A 22216-nucleotide genomic window follows, 5' to 3' on the forward strand; every position below is an offset into this window, starting at 1 on the left:
TAAAGGGTCCCTGGCTACAGTACAATTCATCAGGGAATTTAAACTTTTAAAGACTAAACATATGCCTGCATAAAGTGAGCATAATTAGGGAGAAAATTTCAAAATATATTCCCAGCAGGCATTATAAGACCCTTGAAAAGTTCTAAAGAAAGGAGACATCTAGTACTTGCAGAGAAATTACGAAAGAACATACCAGAGAAATTGAAGACAGCATAAAGAAAGGATGAGAATCAATCATGACTTTGGACTACTCCCATAAAACTACCACCATAACTGAGGAGACAAAATACATACATATATCTTGACTTGTGTGGTGTTAACTGTCTCCATGGAAACATAGAAAAACTCTACATCCTTACTAAAAGTGCTTGAATATGCACATATATGTCAAAGTTAACAATTTGAGCCACTAAAACACATTTGTATGAATAATGCATGAATCAAATGTACTTAGAACTACTGAAATTACTAATTTCATTAGGATTCTACATAAAGCCTACAATGTTTTTCATGTATTTCTTTTTACAGCTTAGCATATCTTGCACTACAATGCTGTTTCTTTTTTTCTCTCTAATTCATCATGCAAGACTGATGATATTGTATTAACAAGACTTCCATAGCTGTCTTAAAGAAATGTACAGAAACACATGGGCTGCAATTCTAATGTCATCTCTATTCACTGCAGAAAAATATAGTCAGGCATACACAATTTCTTTCTGAAGTCTCTGCTATTGCTGCAAGTGAGAAGTTTTGTTAAATGCAGACTATAGTGGCTATATCTGTCAGCTGAACACTTTAAAAAAATACAGCTTTTTCCTCCAAGTACCAATAACTTCATTCTCTTACACATTTTTTCCTGTTGGAGGGCAGGGATGCCCAACACTTTTAACACAGGATCACTGACACCTTTTAGACTTTCACAGGTACCAGATAAAAGAAACCCCAAGAGTTTCTACTACTACTTACTGTTACATGCTCCTGTGGATTACCTACAGACAACTCTCTGCGGACCGAAGGACCTTCAACCAGCTGTTTGGGAATGAGTGCAGTGAAGCAGCACAGCCTTTTGCCACCTTCACACTCCCCATGCTGAGGACAGGACCAAGGTGCAGGCCTGTGTGTGGGAGAATGCTTTGGCCCTGCACAACACTGCTGATGCTCTAGTTTATATTGAGACCCGCATATATGGTGGGCCTTCCCAGCTTATTTCACTGTTGTATGATTTCTATGGAAATACATAGGAATGGAAGAGCTGCACAGGGCAGCAGAGCTCTGTAATGCCATTATTTCCCACCAGCCTCAATATGCAATTGCACTGGGGCAGAAGGTTGATGACCCAGGTCCAGTCGTCTGATTTGAGGAAAACGAAGTCCCTTTCAATATTCCCTCTTACCCTGCCCAAATGCATTTTGGACTTAGCTCTAACAGTGTGTCATTATTTTCACTCCTCTTCCCTCCCCGCCCCCCCATGTAATAATTAATTTTGCATTTTGATAAAAAGAAATAAATCATTTTCACATCAGGGAAAACTAAAAATTACTGTAAGTAGAGGATAAATTCATGACATTATGCATGAGTCCCAAATGAATGGAACATTTTAAAACTTTGCTTTAATAGGGTTCATAACTGAAACGCTGATGTCACATTTTGGCTGTAACAGCATGAATGGTCCTGACATAGTAAGTTCTCATTCAGTGACACATGAACCTTGATATTATCTGACCTACTACTTATTCACAGCAAGATACAACATCTTCCTTTCATGATTATATATCATAAGAGTCACGGCCACACAGAAGTCACACAAATAAAATTACTCTGAAGACTGAATTTTCCCCAAGCCACCACCATTCATGTCATTCATCGTCCTTTAGCTCTTGCCAACAGAAACTCATGACTATTTACAGTGGCTGAGAGAGAAAGCCTTCCTGCTGGGCCATATATTCCCACAGTGTTGTAATCTGTCTTCAAACTGCTAAACCAATTCACACTTGCTCTGGTCTCTTCTCTCAGCAGCTACACAAAAAAATGTTTCAGTACCTCAGTTAGTAAAATCCCTCCGAAGACTTGTGTCTGCTTTCCTAAAACTTAAATGTTTCCTTTAAAAAGTGTGAAACAACCATCAGTAGATGTACCAGCACAGAGACATCTTGCTCTGCCTGAACCAACTGAACTGAAATATTTGCACAGCATTTTATAATCAAAAAAATATATTTCTTTGACAGTTCATTTTATGAAAGTGAATCACTTAAGGTACAGAAGCAATAATTTCAGTCAATTTGAGAGCAGCTTCTGATTTTCGATATCATACTGCTATGATAGTCTGACTATGATAGTCTGAGTATGACTCTTAGGAAAACTAAGTGTCCACAACTGCAACTGAAGACAATGAATACATTCAAAACAGGCCTAAGATATCCAGGTGCTGCTACCAATATGGATGCAGTCATTTTTCCATCATTAACACAATAAATGCTCAAAAGGACCATTCTATGGTCCTATAGCACACAGAAAATAGGCAACCTCAATTGTTTTTCCTGTGCCTTATCTTCAGAAGTATCCTATCTCTATTTCAATGATCCTTTCAAGGCCTGTAATAATATATCTGAAGCAAGATCTGCTCCAATCCATCTATTGCAGTTACAATCCTAGAATCAAGGTTGTTTATTAAAAATATTTCACCATTAACCTTTCAACACACATTTTGACTCTATATTCAAGAGCTGAAGGACACAATTGGCCCTGTTTACCCCTAGCAAGACATGAACTGGAGCAAACAGACACTGATCTTGGGACACAGTACTAATTTATCTCCAGGAAATCAAGATACCGGATATTTAGATTTCCTAATCCAAAAACAAGTACCATAAAACATGGCAACTTAATTTTGAAACCTTAGAGCACAATTTATTTTTATGGTATGGGTCTCTGGTTACATCCTTCAATGTTTTCAGATCTAATGGAGATTCTTGCTGCTTGCAGTCTTGGAAATTAAGAGAGGTAGAAGACAATGTATAATCATTTACAGTATGAATGATAGTTCTTATGATGTTTATTTAGGATTACATAGGTAATATGAATAATGTAGAAGTAGTTCATAACACAGCTATTCATGCTGTGGAACTACAGCCTGGGGTTTGGGGAGTTTTTTTTCTTTGTTTTCATTTCTGCCACACTCTTTTGCACTATTCCCAACCGTTTTTACCTAAATGGACTGTCCTTAATGGGAGGCCTTCTCATTTCAGTTTGAGCAAAACCACAGACAGATTTTATTACTTTGACGAAGCAAAGCTTGCCCTGGAGAATTCTGGGGACATTTCTCTTTAGCTTTCGTACGTGCTCGGGGCACAGGTCACTGCAAGGAAATTAAAAACTTCTTTCACCATCTCTATGGAACTATCTAGCCAGAATACAACTAATATGCAGGTCAATTCTCTTTTCTGGTGCACAGGCATGTATCAGATCCTCACAAAGAAACTGTAAGATCCATAGTCAAGAAGTGTTTCCTTAACACTTGAAAGACAACTAATCATTATGTCTGACCTCACATATTCTTTTTTGCAGGTCAATTACAGGATGGAATAAACAAATTAGTGAGCAAATTTGCAACTTCCTGGGTCTGATACACAGACTTTTTCTATAAAGAAAGAAAGGAAGATACCTGTTTGGTTTTTTCCCTCTGAGAACTGTAGAAACCATAGAAACCCTAAACTGTTGAAATATTGTTCTTTAGAAGAATCTAGGAAGCAATTTTCCATCATTACAACATTACATTTCTTTTTCCTGTCCAGTCTGTGATTTTGTTATGCATATCTGGTCATTATGTAAGATAAAAAGATTGTATTAGATGTCAAAACCATGACATGTAACGCTGCAAATGTTTGAATGTACAAACTCTAAACAATTTTCTATTCTGTGTGAAAATAATTTTGCAACCAACCTCTTTTTCTGCATAGAGAATGCTTCATACTGAACCATATGTTAATCTCAAATATTATTAAACCTGTCCAATCACTGAAATTTAAACAGACTATAATTAAGCCAATACTGAACTTATTTTAATTATTTCTATTATCTGTAGCAGCATTATCATGTCATGCAAGGAAACTGAAGCATATCATGTCTTTCATAAAAGACAATGGTCTATCTTCATGGTAACAACAAATGAAGTAAGCACAGGCATGAGAGTATGTGTGTGATCAACAGCAAACATTAAGCTGGACTGGCTCGCGAGTAGGTAAAATGACCTGGAAGCCAGGGGAATATATATATATATGTGTGTGTGTGTGCATGTGTGTCGTGTGTGTTTTTGTGTGGGTGTCTGTGAGTGAGCAGGTCTGTACCAGCAACTGGAACAGGGCTGTGAGCCTTGAGGGGTTAAATGTCCAGGTGCCAGTAACTGGAGAGACCAGGAGCAGAGGCATCTACTGGTTAGGCTGTGTGTCAGCTCAGCTACTAGAGGGATGCACGTTTTAGAGATGTATGTATTTCCCAGTAGCAGCCAGAGATGATAACAGGATGAGGCTGTTAGTGCTGTTTGTGTTTGTGGGAATACTGAATGTGTCTATGTTGACTTGTGTGGCCAGACCTGTCTATATTTGTTGTATGTGTGTTTGTGTGCCTATTGGGAATGCATGCTCAGGCTCGCTACCAGCTGGGCCCAAGGGCAAGGAGCTGTGGCAGCCTCACATCTATTGGGCGTCTGGATGTGACCCCACATCCTTAACTTTTTGAAAACAGGGTCCTGTGTGTCAAATTTGAATATATGCATGCTATATATATGATACTATGCTGTACATATGGCATTGCACTCATAACTAAGTATTTAATAAAATAACCTGGCAATAGAATATTTTACAATATCTTAAAAAGCATTGATTAGTTTTGCAAGCTTTTACTGAAAAATGTTTTCCAGTAAAAAAAAAAAGGGAATTCTTTCACTTTAACCAGCTGATACTATCTATACACAGGATAAACACCCAATATTATTGTTAGTATTTAGTGGGAAACAAGTTATTTTAAATATACTTATTTTCTTTATATTTATAAGATTCGGTTTTCCTTGCTTCACAATTCATATAGAAAATGCAGAGGCATTCCAAACAGGGGGACTTGGCTCTTCAATTTAATAATGAAAGTATTTACACTGCAAATAAGTTAAAATATGCAACATTTCTTAGTGATTTTCTTTTGTCTGTTTTTGTGTTACGTGTACTTACACTCAAGGCAGCTGGTCCTGGAGGTCCTGCATCTCCCTAGTTAAAACAGGAGAGTAAGTAAATTGGCAATATCTTTAGTTATACATATTTAACCTCTAGGCATTTTAGAGGATATGCACCACTGCAGAAGTAAATTCAGTATAATCATCAAACATGTTCAGGTTATGAAAATACATAAGCAAAGCAATATTCTTTCACAGTAATGGTGTAGATGTACACAGTTCACCACAGGTTAAATGGAAAAAAAATGGCAGGCCTCTACATAAATGAATCACAGATTTAAAAAAGCAATCCTTCAAAACACATTTGCATATGTTAAATTACAAGCTGCAGCTTCCATGCACAAGGTGGCCACTGAAGTCAGTGTGACAGCTCTCATATGTAAAGGCATCTGACTGTGTAAAATGTTCACAGAATGAGGTCGCTGAGGTACAAATCGTGCTGTGAGCCCTCAGGTTCAGACCATGGGAGCAAATCAGAGCACCCAGAGAGCAATTCAGAACATCGAATTTAGGCTCCTGCTTGGAATTTCTTTCAAAATTTGTTGTGATAGAGTACTTGTCTTCCATGTTAACAGTTAGTCTGTATTCATGCTCTTCAACCCTCAAGCTACACAAATGGCTGCAGCGTAGTTCGTCACGCAGTTAAGGCAATGTGTTCAATATGCACACTCGTATCTACATAGAACTTTACAGATAAAAAAAGTACCTTTTCTCCTTTAGGACCAGCTACACCTGGACTACCAGGGTCACCTTTTAGTCCCTAGGCAAAGAAGAAAAATGCATATTGTTGTCATCTGTGGAAACATTGCACAAAATCCTGTAGCGTTGTGAATTAGTATACACTAACCAACTAAGCCTTTAAATATTATCACATTATTAGCACTACTATTTCACAATTCTTTATTTTAATTGTTTTGTGAACAGAGAAACATCTGTGGAAGACTGCATGTGTCTTCAACACATAATTAAACATACGAAGCCAAACTATCTGCTTGATTGTGCCCCATTATGGCAAATAGCATGTAGAAATGCAAAGTTCCTTTGCAGTCCCAGTAGGTTTGTGTCTTGCATGGCTGGAAAAGACAAAATAGAATACTAGAGAAAGCACTAGTTCATTCACTTAAGCTCTGCTAAACTTGGGAAACAGGCAGAGGTGGACAGATAGCTGTGGATTCTATGTTTCAAGTAGCAATGCTGAGCTGGGGAGCTACAGCAGGGTACAGCTCAGAGCTGCTGCACATCCTCCAACACTCCAATATGCACCAGTGTTTGAAAAGGCAATTAGAGAAATAACTGAGTCCTTCAGACCTCCCTCCTTAGTTCTGCCTTCAGCTGGAGAAGCAGATAATACTGCCTAGTCTTACACATGACATACACACCAATTTCAAAATTGCAGAATCATAGAATGGTTTGGGTTGGAAGGGACCTAAAAAGATCATCTAGTCCAATCCCCCTGCAGTGAGGAGGGACATCTTCAACTAGATCAGGTTGCTCAGAGCCCAGTCCAACCTGATCTTGAATGTTTCCAGGGATGGGGCATCTACCACTTCTCTGGGCAACCTGTGCCAGTGTTTCACCACCCTCACTGTAAAAAACTTCCTCCTTGTATCTAGTCTGGATCTACCTCTACAATATCCAGTTCTTCCACTAAATGTCTCACCAGAAGCACTCCCCCCAAAAGAATCTTTAGCACACAGCACATATTCTTTGTTGTCTTCTCCTTGCTGCAAAACACACTGAAGAGAGAGAGGTTTTGAAATATGACCAGCAAATTCAAGCCATTCTGCAGTGAGGAATGAACTTAATTCTGATGCTGGACCTACCTACCAGGAACTCCTTTTTAAGCCAAGAGATTTGTCTTGTGCCTTCCCTCTGATCACTGCTTTAGAGGCATGTGACAGGAGACCATATACATTTTAAGTCAGGGACAGCTCTACGGGTTCAAAGATTTTACTTAGAAACCGAATGGCAATAATGTAGGCAGTATAGGACCGAATCATAATGAGACACGCCACAGCTAGGCCACCATGGTTATTATTGTGGAGGTTAAGTAAGCCGAGGACAGAAAAGATTCATCTACACCTGAATTAGGGTTTACTAACTTAAGTTCTTCCCAGCCCCCTTTTTGCCCTTGCAAAGTCTCTTCCCCAGTTTGCAATAATTAGAAAGATAGAGACAACTGGCACGAAAATGATAAGTAACATCTGTGCCTTGGTGGGTACAGAAACATTAAATCAGTGAGTGTTCTAAATACTGCATATTTGTGCAACTTCACTTCCTGCTAAAATTACATTAATTCACCATCTGGAAGGAACATCATTTAGAACTATATGAGCATTTAAGTACCCACTTTGGATTAAATTTGTGGTTGTTGTAAATACCCCTGATTTAGCTTTGATTTGTCCTTTATTAAGCTTGCCAAATATGTAATAGTTAAATCAGAAGTAGTTTTGCTGTTTGAACTTAAAAAAATGTAATAGGCAGATGGATTCAAAAACCAAGCCAAAAAAATGCTTTCTTTTTACAATCTGCATATTTATGACATAGTTTTAATATTGTCTCCATTTACTACATTTTACTTTTCACCTCCTTCTGAAAGCCTGCATAAAACACAACCATGTCGTATTCTAAAAAGCCATTTTAGGGATTTTTCAGGTATGCAAACTGTATGGATTTGGTTTAGAAACAATATTACCAGATCAGCAGTGGAACAATAGGTCTAAGAATTATCTCTTAGGCTGTATATTTACAGAAGAGACAAGATAAGGGTAAAAAAAAAATCTGCAACTCAATAGACAGCAATATAAATCTGTGTGTATCTCTACTGAATATAAATGACAACTGCAAGTGAAAGATACTGAACCTAAACCATCCACTGTCAAACTATGAACCTAATTTTTGCCTAATTGGTGTGTTTAAAGCTTTTAGTAGTATTCCTGCAGTGCACCGCATTGAGGTATGCCGTTTGACAGTTACTGCAGAGATGATGACCACAGAGGTCGACCTCATATAAAAAGGACAAGGGGAAATTACATATCTGACACCAAGCATCACAGTGTTTGAAGCAGGATTTTTGAGTACCCAGGAAAGCTTTATATAAAGTATTTATTTTAAAATACTTGAATTAGCTTTTCTTTGCCATTTAAAACTCCAAGAAAGAAAAGTAGTGTCAGGAAAAAAAAAACCTGCTTAAAAGGTTAGCCCATTAGAAATATTTCTTGTTCTTCTACACATTATGTATCTTTTAAAAATATTATTATCTTCATAAGTTCCAGACATAGCGAATGCTTCCAAAACCACATCTGGTACTGCACCATGCCTATTCTTCTGTACAGCCATCCTTTTAAAGCTGCTGAGAGGTTTAGCTGCTGCTGACTGTCTCTGAAATGACATAACAAGTAAGTATTCCCGTGCTAAGTCAAATCTGTAGCCCTTCTAGCACAGTACAGTAGAGTATCTCGTCTCTGGCAGAGACCAGAGCAGGATGTGTCAGTAAAATGGATGTGGTTATCTAAACAGGTATAATTTGGATGATTTTAGATTAAGCTTTAAATTAGAAAAGCTCGTTTTCTGCAATATTTTAGGAGAACAAGGTCAGTTTTGACAACAACATGCTATTTTCTATTGATCTAAGGAGTCTGTTACCCGATTTGCCAGAAAGTCAGGAACTGAGTAAAAAATCCAGCTGCCCTCATACCAGAGGGTAAATTAATTATTCGATTCTACCCTGATCTAATTCTAGCTTTTTGGGAGCAATACAATAATACACATTTGGGAGTTCATGAACTGCCTTCAGCTGGTACTTTTTCTCCCCTGTAAGGACTGAAGGTTGGTCTTTTTAGATGTCAGAATAAATATGCATTATGGTTCCTCTATGGATGCCAAAATGTAAAGTAAGCCTTAGGACATGCATGTATAAGGCCAGCTCAAGGCCAACAAGATAACAACATGAGAAACAGCAGAAATGAGAAATGTTATATATATACATTTAATAAGACAGGTATTACTGTAACACAATTGCTGACCAACAGAGAAATTATGGAAACAAGTATACCACAAATATCAATAAGGGTATAAAGTCAGCAAAATTGGGGCCCACAGGAGAAAAATTAAACTAGAGCAAGCGTTTTGTTTGGAAGAGGATGACTGGTATTTCCTCCGGTGGAAGGAATTTAAAGGAGAAGTTACCATATTGGTTGACACTATTTTTGACAAATATTTAACCAGACTTTTCTGTGATATTAGCTTACTGGAGTCTTAGCCACCCTAAAACCCAACTGGACTGGGAGAAGAAAACAATTAAAAAACAGTAACTGTCCTTTAAAGCTCTAAAAAGGATCATAGTTTCACAAATTCTTCGAAGGATGGGATTTTATTAATGGTGTTCCAACACTCTGGCATAAAAGGTGACAGGTTTTCTATTTGAATTTTCCTTTTAAACCAGCAGCAATCTCATACAATGTCTGCTGTGCTCTGGAGTTCCATGGTAAAAAAAAAACACAAAACACTTTACTTAGTGATGTAGTAAATAGCTTCCTTAACAAGCCTGACAAAATTTTACTCGTTCAAAAGAAGTGCCAGGTATAACCAGAACTAGAAAATGAAACAGTTTTTAACTTTGTATGTTTTCAGTCATTTGGTTAAGATCAGAACAGTCAAAGATTCTGTGACAAAATGGAATGAAACGTTTTCCTGAGCCAATTCTTTTGGTCAACATGGTGATCTGCAAACTGGTATTACTACCATTACTAGCAAAAAGGACAGAAGATGAAGAGAACAGAGGATTCACAGCTTGCTGCTTGTGCTGGGAAATCACATGCCTGTAAGTGTCTCAGGAACTAACCTACGAAGGAATCCCAGCCCCTAGGAGTATCATCTAACCTGCCCATCAAACAACAGCAACAACTTGAACTACATACACCCCTTCTGTGAGTACTCCAATATAAGCTACAGGAGTTACATTAAAAGGGAAACGTGTGTTGGTGCTTGCACAGGATGAGGAAAGCATCCTGTAATTTAAAGGAATCTGCTTCTGTAAATCAGATTTTCTTGCAGATTCATCTGTTACTTTTTAACCTTGACACTGTGATGTTCAGCTGGATTTAAAAGCCACAGAAGGGATCTGTGAGGGTTTAATGAGATGACACCTCTCTGGCTGAGACCGACGAGCTGGCAATCCTTGTGACAGAAACTCTGCAGCCCAAACAGGGAGATGTGAATGATAGGCCAGGGAAGTTTAACGAAGACTTTCAGCAGGAGACTGTCAATGAGCTGATCTGGGAGCAAACACAGAAGACTAAAGAAAGCAAGGGTAAGGAGAGGAAGCTTACTGGGAATCCCTTACAGAGCTGCCAGAGTTTCTAAGGCTTACGCTGCCTGGCAGCAAACAACTGGACTGAAGGGTTTCTGTATGGACTGGAGACCAGAGGGACCAGGGGCAGCAAGAGCCAGGGTTCTGTTTAACAGCTCGTTGAAGACAAACTACTGAGGTGAAGAGACAGATATCGGCCACAACGCAAACCTCACCAGTAGTGTTAGAAGACAGCACCCACAGCCTTTTCTCAGCTGCCATCAGTTACTTACTTATCCACAGCTGAGAAATATCTGAGAAGTGCATTAGCCTCTCACCCTGAGACAAAATGTTTACCATAATATCAGACATGAATTTGATCAGAGAAGTCTGAAAAAAAGCAAAATTACTGAATTGTTAGCTTTGCATTAAATTATCAATAAGAAAACTCTTATTCAAGAATGGCAGGAAAATTGTTGTTAAGTGTTCCCTCCAAGTAAAACATGTTGTTTGTGCCCTAATGCTTTACTTGATGAATTCTGACTTAATGCACTCTAGCAGGTTCACCGAGGCCTGAGAAAACTGTATCATACACTGAAAACCTTCTTCAGAGAGAGAGACAGCAGCAGACAGTGCTTACAGATCATCACAGAAAAGAGATGAAATGGGTAAAATCTACCAGCACCGGTTGACAGATGCTTTTCCCATTGAAAAAATGCAAAGCTCAGCTGGGCCCCAACCAGAGGACTCCAGCAGCTCCTGCAGCAGCCAAGTGTTGCCCAGTGGAAATGTACCTATTTGTGCAGTGTAAGCTATGCTGCACGCATGTGGCAATGGAAAATGCTGGAAAAGATTGGCATAATCTTTTGAGGAGAATTGGTTTTTCACTCTAAAAGATATCTGTTTGGAAAAACATCATTCATTATTTACAATTCCCTGGCCTGCATTAGACTACTCTGGTTCAATCTCACACACTAACCAACAATGGGCAACCAAATTATTATGGATCAAATCAACTATTTCTACCGAGTAATAAAACTTGGAAATACTCTAGTGAGTAAGACAACAGAACTACACTTTCTCCAAGAGCAGCCTTAAAATATAAATTAAAACAACAGCTTCAGAGTCAGCTGTACACCAACCTATAAATGTTGGAATAACTTTTCTAATTTAGCAAAGTATCCTCAAAGCTCCAAACAATAGACTATTTTTCCAGTTTATGTCTCATGCACTTTTAAATATCGCCATTGCTTTTTTCTTGTTAGTGTCATTCAAAAACTTCAAATTGCTACACTGCTGGAATTTTCTGGATCCTACTGTCTCCTTATACTTTTGTTCCTAACAGAATCTTCAAACTCTGGATATAATTAAATATCATAAGCAACTTCATACTGGCAAGCAATAGGATTCTTCCCTTCCTACGCAAATATTTCCTTACAGTGCTAATACTAAGAGAGTTGAAGATTAGAGAGACAGGCCACGATGGTGTGAAGGTAAATGACTGTTACTATCATATCAATACACTGGATCCCTTTAAAAAATGTTCATACTTCTGTTCACCTTTTTCCACAAGCATAAAAATAAAAAGGTCCAATATGTTTCCCATCTTTTATTTGAAAACCTGGGATTTTTTTCATTGCTCACTGAACTTCAGAAGTCCATCCTTTGACATCAGGTATGTAAAGAATAACAAAATCTTATTTAGTAAAGTTTTTAAAAAGTCATTTAGGGTATAACCTTTCCCAGCAGGAGAAAAAAACATAATTAGTGAATCACTTGGTTTAATGCTGTAGAGATTATACACTAGATTTTAATTTCAGATTTTCTTCACCCTTTTTTTTTTTTTACAATTTACAAGAAAGGCTGTATTCTTCCTGTAGCTATGCATGACACATGCCAACAGATATGATAAAACTTGCTGTTTTCACTTATTTTTGCTGAAGAATTTAATTTCCGTCAGCAAAACATAAATGGTATTCACTTCCTACCTGCACCACTGCTCAAGAAAATGACATGATTCCAAAAAGAGTCTAAAAGTTCCAATTATGAAGTTTTTCTTTCCATTTCAATTGAGCTGACAAGAGTATCAATACAACATAGATATTACTCCACAGATAGTTTCATGGATACTTGTATTGCAAATTTGTCTTTAGCCCATATGGGATATTAACACGATGGAGAAGAAACTGTATTTACTAGAATTTCTTTCAGACAGCATGTCTGTGATGCTCCCTTGGCACAGTGATACAAATGATAGCATTATCAGTGTCAAGTGCCTAAAAAAGTCTCAACGGGTAAAACAGAGACACTACTCAAGCAAACTGGCTGTTCCTATTATACAGGGAAATACCTACTTACAGATGTAATGTGAACACATAGCACCGCAAGACTACATTGGTAATATATTAAGTTATTTATAACTACTCCTTCAGAAGCTAAAAACAATGGCAATGACATTGCTAGTATTTATAGTAACTATTCATGTTGTCAGATGGATTTTGAATAATGTCCCAGACTGGGACACAGCATTGTAGATCTTGGCTCAGATTCCTGGAGTGATAAACTGGGAGATGTGCAGAGGAGTTAAATATACTCACAGTTCCTGCATCCAAACCTGGTTCTCAATGAGATTAACTGACCCAGTTAGCACAACCAGTGAGGGATGAGGGAATTAAACTTTTTAGGTATCTCTTCATCATTACAGAAAGCCTAATCTCCAAATCAGGTCTGGCTTCCCCTCTGTCATGCTACTTCATTCCAGCAAGAATTCTTTCTACAGCTAAGAAAGCACTAGTAGTAACAGCAAGCAAAACTGTTCTGTGACACCTACTTCCCCGATTTTTATTAAAATAAATTCAAATATGTTTCTACTATTTGTGCGAGATAAAATATTCAGGCATCATCTTCAAGTTCTTCACTTGCGAGTACAGAAACCCTCTCTCCCCCAGGCAAAGACAACAGCTGCCAGCAGTCGACACCACTAGCTTTAAGTGTTTTCAGGCTTTCTTTACAGAGTACTGCAGAATACTCCAATGTAAGCAGATTAACTTGATTATTTCAGAAATATCAGATGTTACATTTCTCTATGCGGAATGAGTTTGAGCGACACTGATAGCAACCAGGAGTCAATGATACACAGTCTTTTACATTTAAACTTAATGACGGGCATCTCCATGCACAGCGATAACTGAATCCAAAGCATTTTATAAGTGTTGTTAAAAAAGAATTATGTGTGGATTCAAACAATATGTTATATTGCCTTGTGCAATTTTACTTCTAAAATGTTTCAATGACAGTTCCTGTGATGATAATCCACCATTTCCTGACACATTACAACAGTTCAGCAAATATTTCAAAATATAAAGGTTTGGTATTTTACACTTTCACAGTGCCGCTATGTCAAATATGTCCTAGAGTTCACCAGATACTTGGTATACCTTACTCTTCCTAAAAGGTTTATGGAACAAGATCCCATGTAGTAAAGGAGATCGTGTAAGACCAACACAGAAATGTCCCCAGAGCTATGGAAAGAAACACAGATGTGTTTTTTCCATGCTGTCAGCATGTATGTATGCATGACAGAAGTATACGGTTCACCTTTACAGACAGGCAGGCTACAAGAGAATACCTCTTTGAATACCTAAATGTAGTTTCAGCTTGGTACGTGGTATACATTTTCATACGGAGGACATCCACTATTAGTCAAAAATAGCCTGTTTTTTTTCTAGCATTAAATTATAATAATCTAAAATAGGAAAAATATTTTTATGGTTACAGTGTGCGTAGAAAGCCAGATGACATAAAATTGTCGTAATTATGTAGTCCGTTTTACTGCATTTTTAGTAGTCCCAGCTACTGTCACAGCAATTTTGTGTCAGATGTTGAGCCTTTTACTCTTTTGGTCAAGTTGCTTAAAAAAGCTTTGCTGAATGTTTTTTCCAAGTCCTGTATCTGGATTCCAGTCCTAATGCCAGTCATTCCTCACAGAATTTGAACAGTCAGGTTCAGGTCCCTCTGTGAGATACTCTCTGCCTTCAACTACGATGCTTTGCAACCGGAGAGCCAACAGTATCCTGCATTAAACCTAAAGCCAGGTTGACCCCAGCTAGGTCAAGGTGGAAACAGGAGGGGAAGAGAGGGATAAAGAAAACTGCTGGCTTGATTTATTTTTTTAATCTTGCTGTTCAAATCATGCTGGTAGGCCATTTTAGTATTGCACTGAAAAAAAAAATATCTGATTTTCTGCCCTTTCATTTTGATTTGATATATAGAAAAATAAATGTAAATTTAAAAATAAATCAGGCAAAAGTAAGGTTTATTACTGGATGTGTCTGTCGTGTTAGCTCAGATTCAAGTTTGAATGTGAACTCAGTGATCAGGATTATCCAGTATTTTTAGACACAGATTCATGCTCTACCTCAAATATGGACCAGACCAATTAACTAAGTAGGCAGTGAAACCTGGCACAGAAAAAAAAAAAAAAAAGACATTTTAACTCAAATTCTCTATCACGCGAGCCACATGGCACAGTGAGTGATCCATGGCTCTCACCCAGGAGTTGCTAACAGCCTATTTTCCTTTCAGAAACCAAGGCTCCAGGCCTAGCTTTACCCTGCCTCCAGAAATGCCGTCTTTTCCAGCAGATTATGCAACCAGGAATGATTCTCATCTATAGTGTGTTGCTTTAACCCCCACACTTGTTTTAGTTTATCTCATGAGCCCTTGGCAGAAATATCATGGAACCTACCACATCCTTACCCAAAGCTCTCCTTAAGCCCTAGGAACTCATCTCTCACCTGAATGCATCTCTTTTTCTTGCCCCATCATTTTGCGAATGTTAACTCTTCAGGCATACACATTTTCTAAATCCATCACTCTCCTTACATAAATTCTGAATTTCATTGCTTAACCATCCCACCAAAAGTCTGTAACTTGATTTGTTTCATTATCATTCGGTTTACCTCTCTTCCATGAATGCCTTCTGGTCCTGGTTCTCCTTTATCTCCTTTTTCGCCCTAAAAGAATGAATATTTATTTTACTATATATACAAGACAAATACTAATCATGACACATTTTAAGAGCAAAAATATTTTAAGGTTCTGGTCTGCTCTACATGAAGTGCTACATATACATTGCTGGCTGTACAAGCAAAACTATTTCTTACACTCCAAGAGAAATTCTTTCCAAATAAATGCCTCTGAAAAATGTCTAGCACTCTGAGAGCTACAGTTCTCTGTACTTCACAGTGCCACCGATCACCCATAAAGTCTTACCACAGAAAAATATTCTTGTTTCTCACACTGCTCCGCGTACATGGTGGTAAACCAGAAATTTACACTGGGGAACAGTTTTCCTTTTGAAAATCTTAACACTGACATTAAATTAATTGCTTTCACTCTGAGACTGTTTTTAATAAACAATTCTTGTTTTAAATATCTGATAACAGAACTGTCCTCAATATTATAATTTCTCTGTGACTTATACTGGTATATGGTTCACTGACTGCATTTGAAAAATGGAAATAAATTTTGTTCTGAAAGTATTCTCACAAGTATGAATATGAAAAACATTATGAACAAAAAAAAAAAAAATGGTGGGAAAGATCCTTCAGAAACAACTATACAGGCTGGTTCCTGGCTCATGAAACACTGACTACAAAACACAATATTCTTTGTAGGATACATAAAAGGATTCAGTTCTGTATCATCTCAAATTACCATGCTATTCTAGTTAACACATATTTCATCAAAGTGAATAAAATACACCCGCTTAAGAAGCGTAATTTAAGGGAGAATGCGTTCCAGAACTCACAAGTTTAAACAGCTCTATAATTGCATCTCTGTCACTAGACTGACCTTTGTCATATCATTAAAAGTAACATAATTCTGATAAAAGCATGAGGACTGACTTTACTCCTGTCCAAGCTCTTAATAAACCAAAGAGAGTAAACAGCCCTGCACTGAATTTCCATTATGTCCCAGGGACTACATTTGTCTTGAGCAGAACCTATTCATTATGTCAGCATCATTTTCATAATTCTGTTAGGTAAATGGTATTGAACTGAGATAATTCAGCTAACTCCATTTGTGACACAGCCCTGATTCAGAGCTATTCCTCCAGTGGCAATGACAGAGGGCATTTCATCTAATAATCAGTTTTGCAAAATGAGTTTGTACGAGCTTTCTCAAACAACTGAAGCTTACTAACAAATTAGCAACAGCAAACTGTGAATTTAGTAATCCCATGCACAAGATGGCTTCGCTAGTTCATTGTTTCCATTTTAATACATCTTCCTGATAACGAACGTAGTGCTACGCATCAGCCTGAATCATACTGTTCAGGTTTTTGCTCAAGTATTGCCTTTCCTGCTTGTCCAAAAAAAAAATATAATTTAAACCAGATAAATTTATGCATTTACTGCAAAAGTTTAAATGACACCAGTTATAGGAATTTAACACTGGTTACTTTAGTATGTCTAAACTATAAAGTCTTCTTTATTCTATGGATTGAGATTGGTTGAGATAGCAATTTTCTTTCACTGTTAGTTTAAAAAAATAGCGGTTGGAGTCCCAAACTTACTATTCTTTTTTTAAATAGCTCACTTAAACTTTTAGAAGAAACTACAAAAATAACTTTATTTTTCATCACTGTGATACACTGGACATTTAATACCCCTTTCAGGATCTTTCAACTAGTATCAGTAACACTGCTACAATCTTGCAACAGCTAGAAAAGTACAGTCATATTTTTGACATAATATCTCCTTATCTAAATATATTTCTAGAAGATTTAAAAATCATTCCAGTTCATGGAGCTGTTTTTTTCTTCTATAATTTGTTTATTTGCTTTCATACTTTAAGAGAAAATTATATAAATATGAAGTAGTAGAATCCTGTAAATTCCTTCACGCACAGGTGGAAACCTAAGGCAAAAGTATCTTGTCATAACTTGCAATGCAACATCTACATTTACACAAAAACATAAACAGAGAGCCTAAGCCAAAAGATGACCCTCCCCTTAGCCTCACTTGTCATTTGCCTTGGTGTTAGATGAGCTGCATGTGTTGGAGATTGTGCCTTTTTCTTCTACACCAGGCAGACAGTAATTTTAAAATGCTGGTGGGCAGTTCTAGGCACATACAAGCGTGGCTGGGAATGCAGGGAAGAAAGAAAAATTCCTTTCCTTATGATTTACAAGATATTTGGATTTAAGTTGTTTGTCAGTTTCTTAGACAAAATGATAAAAAGCACCCCCTGTAATGAGCCTCGGACCTCTGTAGAGTCCAAAGAACCATGGGCTTTCTGCCAGGTATGTGATTTTACTGTGAACCTATTCTGATTTTTTAATGGAGTAAATTATTTGTCTTCACCAAGCCTGTCATATGGAATGTCCATGTCCTCTGTGAAGCCAGAATTCAAAACAAACAGAGGTCCAATTTTTACAATTTATTCTCACGAGAACTGAGCCAAGTCATGCTCATTTCTGCTTTTATGGATCGCACTATACTGCATAATTAACAGCTTCAAATCTAGCCAATTTGCAGAATCGCTGAAGCCACTCTGCAGTGTAGAGGCGGCTGTTAATAATCAACATTGTGGCTTACCTCATAAATTATCAAAAAAAAGAGAAAAATGTGTTAGTACCATTTCAGATGGGTTAGATACTATATTCAGATGAGACAATTAAAGACTATTTATTGCAAAAACAGGATGACAAAACTCTGGAAGTGCCATGCCTTGTTTATTAGTTAACTAAAACTAATCCAATATAACACTGGATTATTTGTGTTTCTTTGGGTGCATTCTGCTTTCAGTTACCCCAATGGAAGAAGCTGATGGGGTTGCTCCAGTATAACTTCTGGGAGGGATCCAGTCTGCTGCGTGTAATGGCGGTTACACTGAATTCAGTGGTAACATTCTTTAGAGCCAGGGGTTCATGTGTGGCCTCTGTATGATGAGGGTACAGGCTTTCAACTCACTTGTCCACTCTAAGGTTGCCTCATTTTCCTTGAATACTGTTTCCTCACTATAAAGGCAAAGTAATGTATCTGGAAATAAAATATATTCATACCTAAAAGTTTACCTAAAAAGGTAAAGCTTTTTTTTTTTTTGCAGTGCTGCCCTGTTAATGATACTAATCAGGAGTTCCTGATATACTTTGTTCCAAGCATTTTAAAGTACCATCGTTAACAACACCTGAAGTACTGTCCAAAGTATGCAAGTTACACAGTATCACTAATTCAGTGTGGATACCTTATGATTTTTAATCTCTGAAACTCTGTGATTTTACCCTACATGTCTTTAAGATAGATATGGCTTGCTTGTTTGTTGTTTTTTGTTTGTTTTTTTTTTTTTTTAAATACTCTTCTGTGTTTTGCTACAGCTGTGTCTCAGCAGAATGCTCTATGTGAATTTTCTTTTCTTGTGACCATTTCTCCATAGCTTCTTTTAAACTGAACTCAGCTCATAGTAATGCTTATTGATTTTTTCCTAAATAAGTTATGAGTTTAAAAAATCAGCACTTGAGCTCAAAAAACCCCTATGGCTCTTTCTGGTTTTGCTGATAGATGTCTGGAGAGCTGGGGTTATGAAGGGCTCTATCCCATTCTGCAGAATGTGGGATAGTACACTTCAGGAAAGCGGAAATACTCAGGGCGAAGCACCTTAGGACTGCTGAGACACTATACCATTTAAAAGGAGGGGAAATTAACACAGACTAATGAACTTATTTCAGTTCTCACTGAGAGGAACTATGCAAGGAAACGAAGCTTACTTCCAAACAGGCTGTAACCCTGCATCACATAAGACTATTACCTAAGGAGGTTCAGCAAGAGACAGCATAAAACACTGCAGAAATACATTTCTATTTCTAGTAAACTGAAATCAACAGTGATGACCTGGAAGGATGTCACCATGAAGCCTGTGTCTTCCCAAACCCCCTATTTAGGATACTCAGACACAGCAAGAAAGTAGGTGATCACAAAGCTTTGTAGGCATCAGGATGTCAAAGAGCTCAGTAGACACACTTATCAAGAAACTTTGACCAAAAAACTTATGATTCCAAACTGCGCTATCGCAGACTTGTGAAAGAATCCCAATCAACATGTGTCATGCCTGTCCAAGGTGGATAACATGTCAGGAGAAAGATCTTTCCTTCCTGCTTCACTTACATAGAATGAGCAATACTGAAGATGTTCATACTGGTTAACTACCACTTAGTGTCACACATCACATTCCCAAGCAAGCTCTAAGCATTCCTAAGCCAAAGCAGCTATATAAAGGCAAACTACCACATCAGCTGAGTCCAAAATATTAGGCACAGAATGATCTGAAGCCAGGCCAGCCTGTGGCTCCAAAACTGCACTGATAAATTGCCTCTTCCTGTCAGCAGGAATGAGGCAGCCATCCATTTTTATTCTTCATAGAAAAACCTTAAAATGCAAAATAACTTCAGTCAATCAGAACACTGACTAAAAATATCAAGTCCAATAAATGTTACTGTCTAGTGCCCTCCAAATGAAGAAAGCAAATGCACAAATAACAAGTAGAGAATAATCCCTGTAGCACTAATGCAGAAAAGGATCTGGGGATTATCATGGATCACATAGTGAGCGGGTGTCTGTAACACACAGCTATTTTTAAAAGGCCAGACTCTGTTCTGGGATGAGCCAAATACAATTTGAAAAAACCAATTATTCTGGTTTACTTGCCACTGATGAGAACAATGAAAAACAGCATCTAGTTCAGGGCACCATCTTATACATGGAACTTTGTCAACTTTCAGGTATCTGTTCTTCTCCAAACCAGAATGATAGAAAGCTTGAGAAAAAAAAGTTAGGAGCAAAGAGTGAACACAGGACACACTGATTAATTGCAAATATGGGAAAGAATGCTATAAACAGGACAGTACGTTTTCCGTAGTAATAATACAAATAATGTTTTTAATTTGTGGTGAAAAGGATTTAGGTTTGGGGTAGGAGGAGGGAGTTGGGGTTAAAAAGGCAGAGAAGTACTGTAACCATCTATCTAAGAATATAGTGAAAATATCTTAACTGTAGGTTTTCTGTGAGAATGTTCTAGAGAGACTTGATGATATTTCATCATACATGTGCCTTTATGGGGGAGAGGCATATATAACCATGTACACTCTTCCAGGATAACATTTCCTCTAGACTGCTCCTTGGGCCTGCAATGGTCGCTCTCTCTTGGAAAATGTGACAAAGTCACATGTTAAAATAGTTTTAAGCTTTCTTAGGATGATGTCCTTGCTGAAGAATGATACAGTGTTTGCAGGAGGCACATTTCTTAAGAAGTCAAAATTCTGTCATTTAATAAATAAATTCTCTTTTTTCATGAAGGCATTGAAAGACAGACAAACAATGATTCAAACACCAGTAATATACAGGATAACAGTATGACTGAGCTTTCGGCACTGTCACCATGCCATTATCACCAAGCGCAGTGATTGAATAGTATCAGCTCAGAGATAAAGAACAGCAAAATAATCATGAAACCAAATAACACAGAGGAAACAGGAGTGGACAGATAAACATATTTTGAAGAGTTAGCAACCTCTTTAGATTGAAGGACTGTATCTGCATTTGATCAAGTCATGTAGTTTAGGCATACTTTTACATTCTTCATGAAAGCTAAACTCTCACGTTGCAACATGCACAAACGCTGATTTCTAAAATAGTCTATCAATTCCATGGCACCCTGTCAGGCAATAAGGTGTCCTCAGTTATTGCCTTATTGAAATCTTTTCCTACGTAGCCTACAGAACTGGTATACTTGAGAATTAAGCCTTCAGAAAATTCAAACTCTATTATTTTACATCTCGAAAATACCACAGCAAGGCTACCAGCAATGCCTCATTGAAAACACAAGTGAATAATCCTTTGATCTCTTAATGTGCTCCTTACAGATAGCTGAATATCACTTTGGTCTTTATCTTCAATATAACCCTAACTTGTGGAAACCTAAAAGACTGCCTAACATTTCTTAGGGCTGACCGGAGCTAGTAGATAAGATAATTAATGAAAAAGTAAAAGGCATTAAATAATACTGTGATAAGCAGAAAAAATAACCCATGTAGAACAGTACATAACATACATTTTCATCTAAAAGACTTGTTAGGATAAAAGAATCATAAAGACACAACTTCATCCTTTCGGGTGACAGATGTTAGCCAGCACAAGAATAAAAAATACTAAGATTTTAGATAACTCATGCTTGCTACAATTCATACAAGACTAACCACAATCTAACGTTTCACTTTGTTAATCAATAATAAATGCCTCAAATTAATGTACTAAGGCTTAAGATGCCCACGCTGGCTTTGCTTTTTGCCACGTGGAATTTAGATCTTGTGGTTTGCAGCTTTGCTCTGTATGCCATCGGGCCGTGGCTCATCCTGCCATCAACATTTCACTTTTTTTTTTCTTCCAACCTTTGATGTCCAGTAGAAAAAAAAACCAACTTCCAAAACTCCACTCTTTCTAAAAATTATTTGATCATATATTCCCAGACTTAACTTAAAAGAAAAATTCTTAACCCAAGAGTAAAGTTTTATTCATAAAAATAAGAAAAATAATACAACCTAAAGCATGAGCTATCTAAAAGCAGAGTTTCAGTCTCCTAGATCATATGTATTCTTAACATCCACTTGAATATATTAATGCTCTCTTCAGAGAAAGTACAACCAT

The 22216-nt window shown here is 37.4% G+C and overlaps 1 protein-coding gene across 4 annotated transcripts in view; it reads right to left on the reverse strand.

Annotated features, from left to right (window-relative positions):
• The window catches only part of COL19A1 (collagen type XIX alpha 1 chain), a 215218-nt gene that overhangs the window by 101907 nt on the left and 91095 nt on the right, over positions 1 to 22216 (reverse strand). For all 4 annotated transcript variants that reach the window (XM_064447840.1, XM_064447838.1, XM_064447839.1 and 1 more), the window contains 3 exons: positions 15473 to 15526; positions 5928 to 5981; positions 5220 to 5255 (listed from right to left, as the gene is read on the reverse strand). In XM_064447840.1, the coding sequence (XP_064303910.1) occupies positions 5220 to 5255; positions 5928 to 5981; positions 15473 to 15526 (144 nt within the window). The remainder of the gene's footprint in view (positions 1 to 5219; positions 5256 to 5927; positions 5982 to 15472; positions 15527 to 22216) is intronic.

Source organism: Phalacrocorax carbo, chromosome 3, assembly GCF_963921805.1.
Source record: "Phalacrocorax carbo chromosome 3, bPhaCar2.1, whole genome shotgun sequence".
NCBI classification, from domain to species: Eukaryota; Metazoa; Chordata; class Aves; order Suliformes; family Phalacrocoracidae; genus Phalacrocorax; species Phalacrocorax carbo.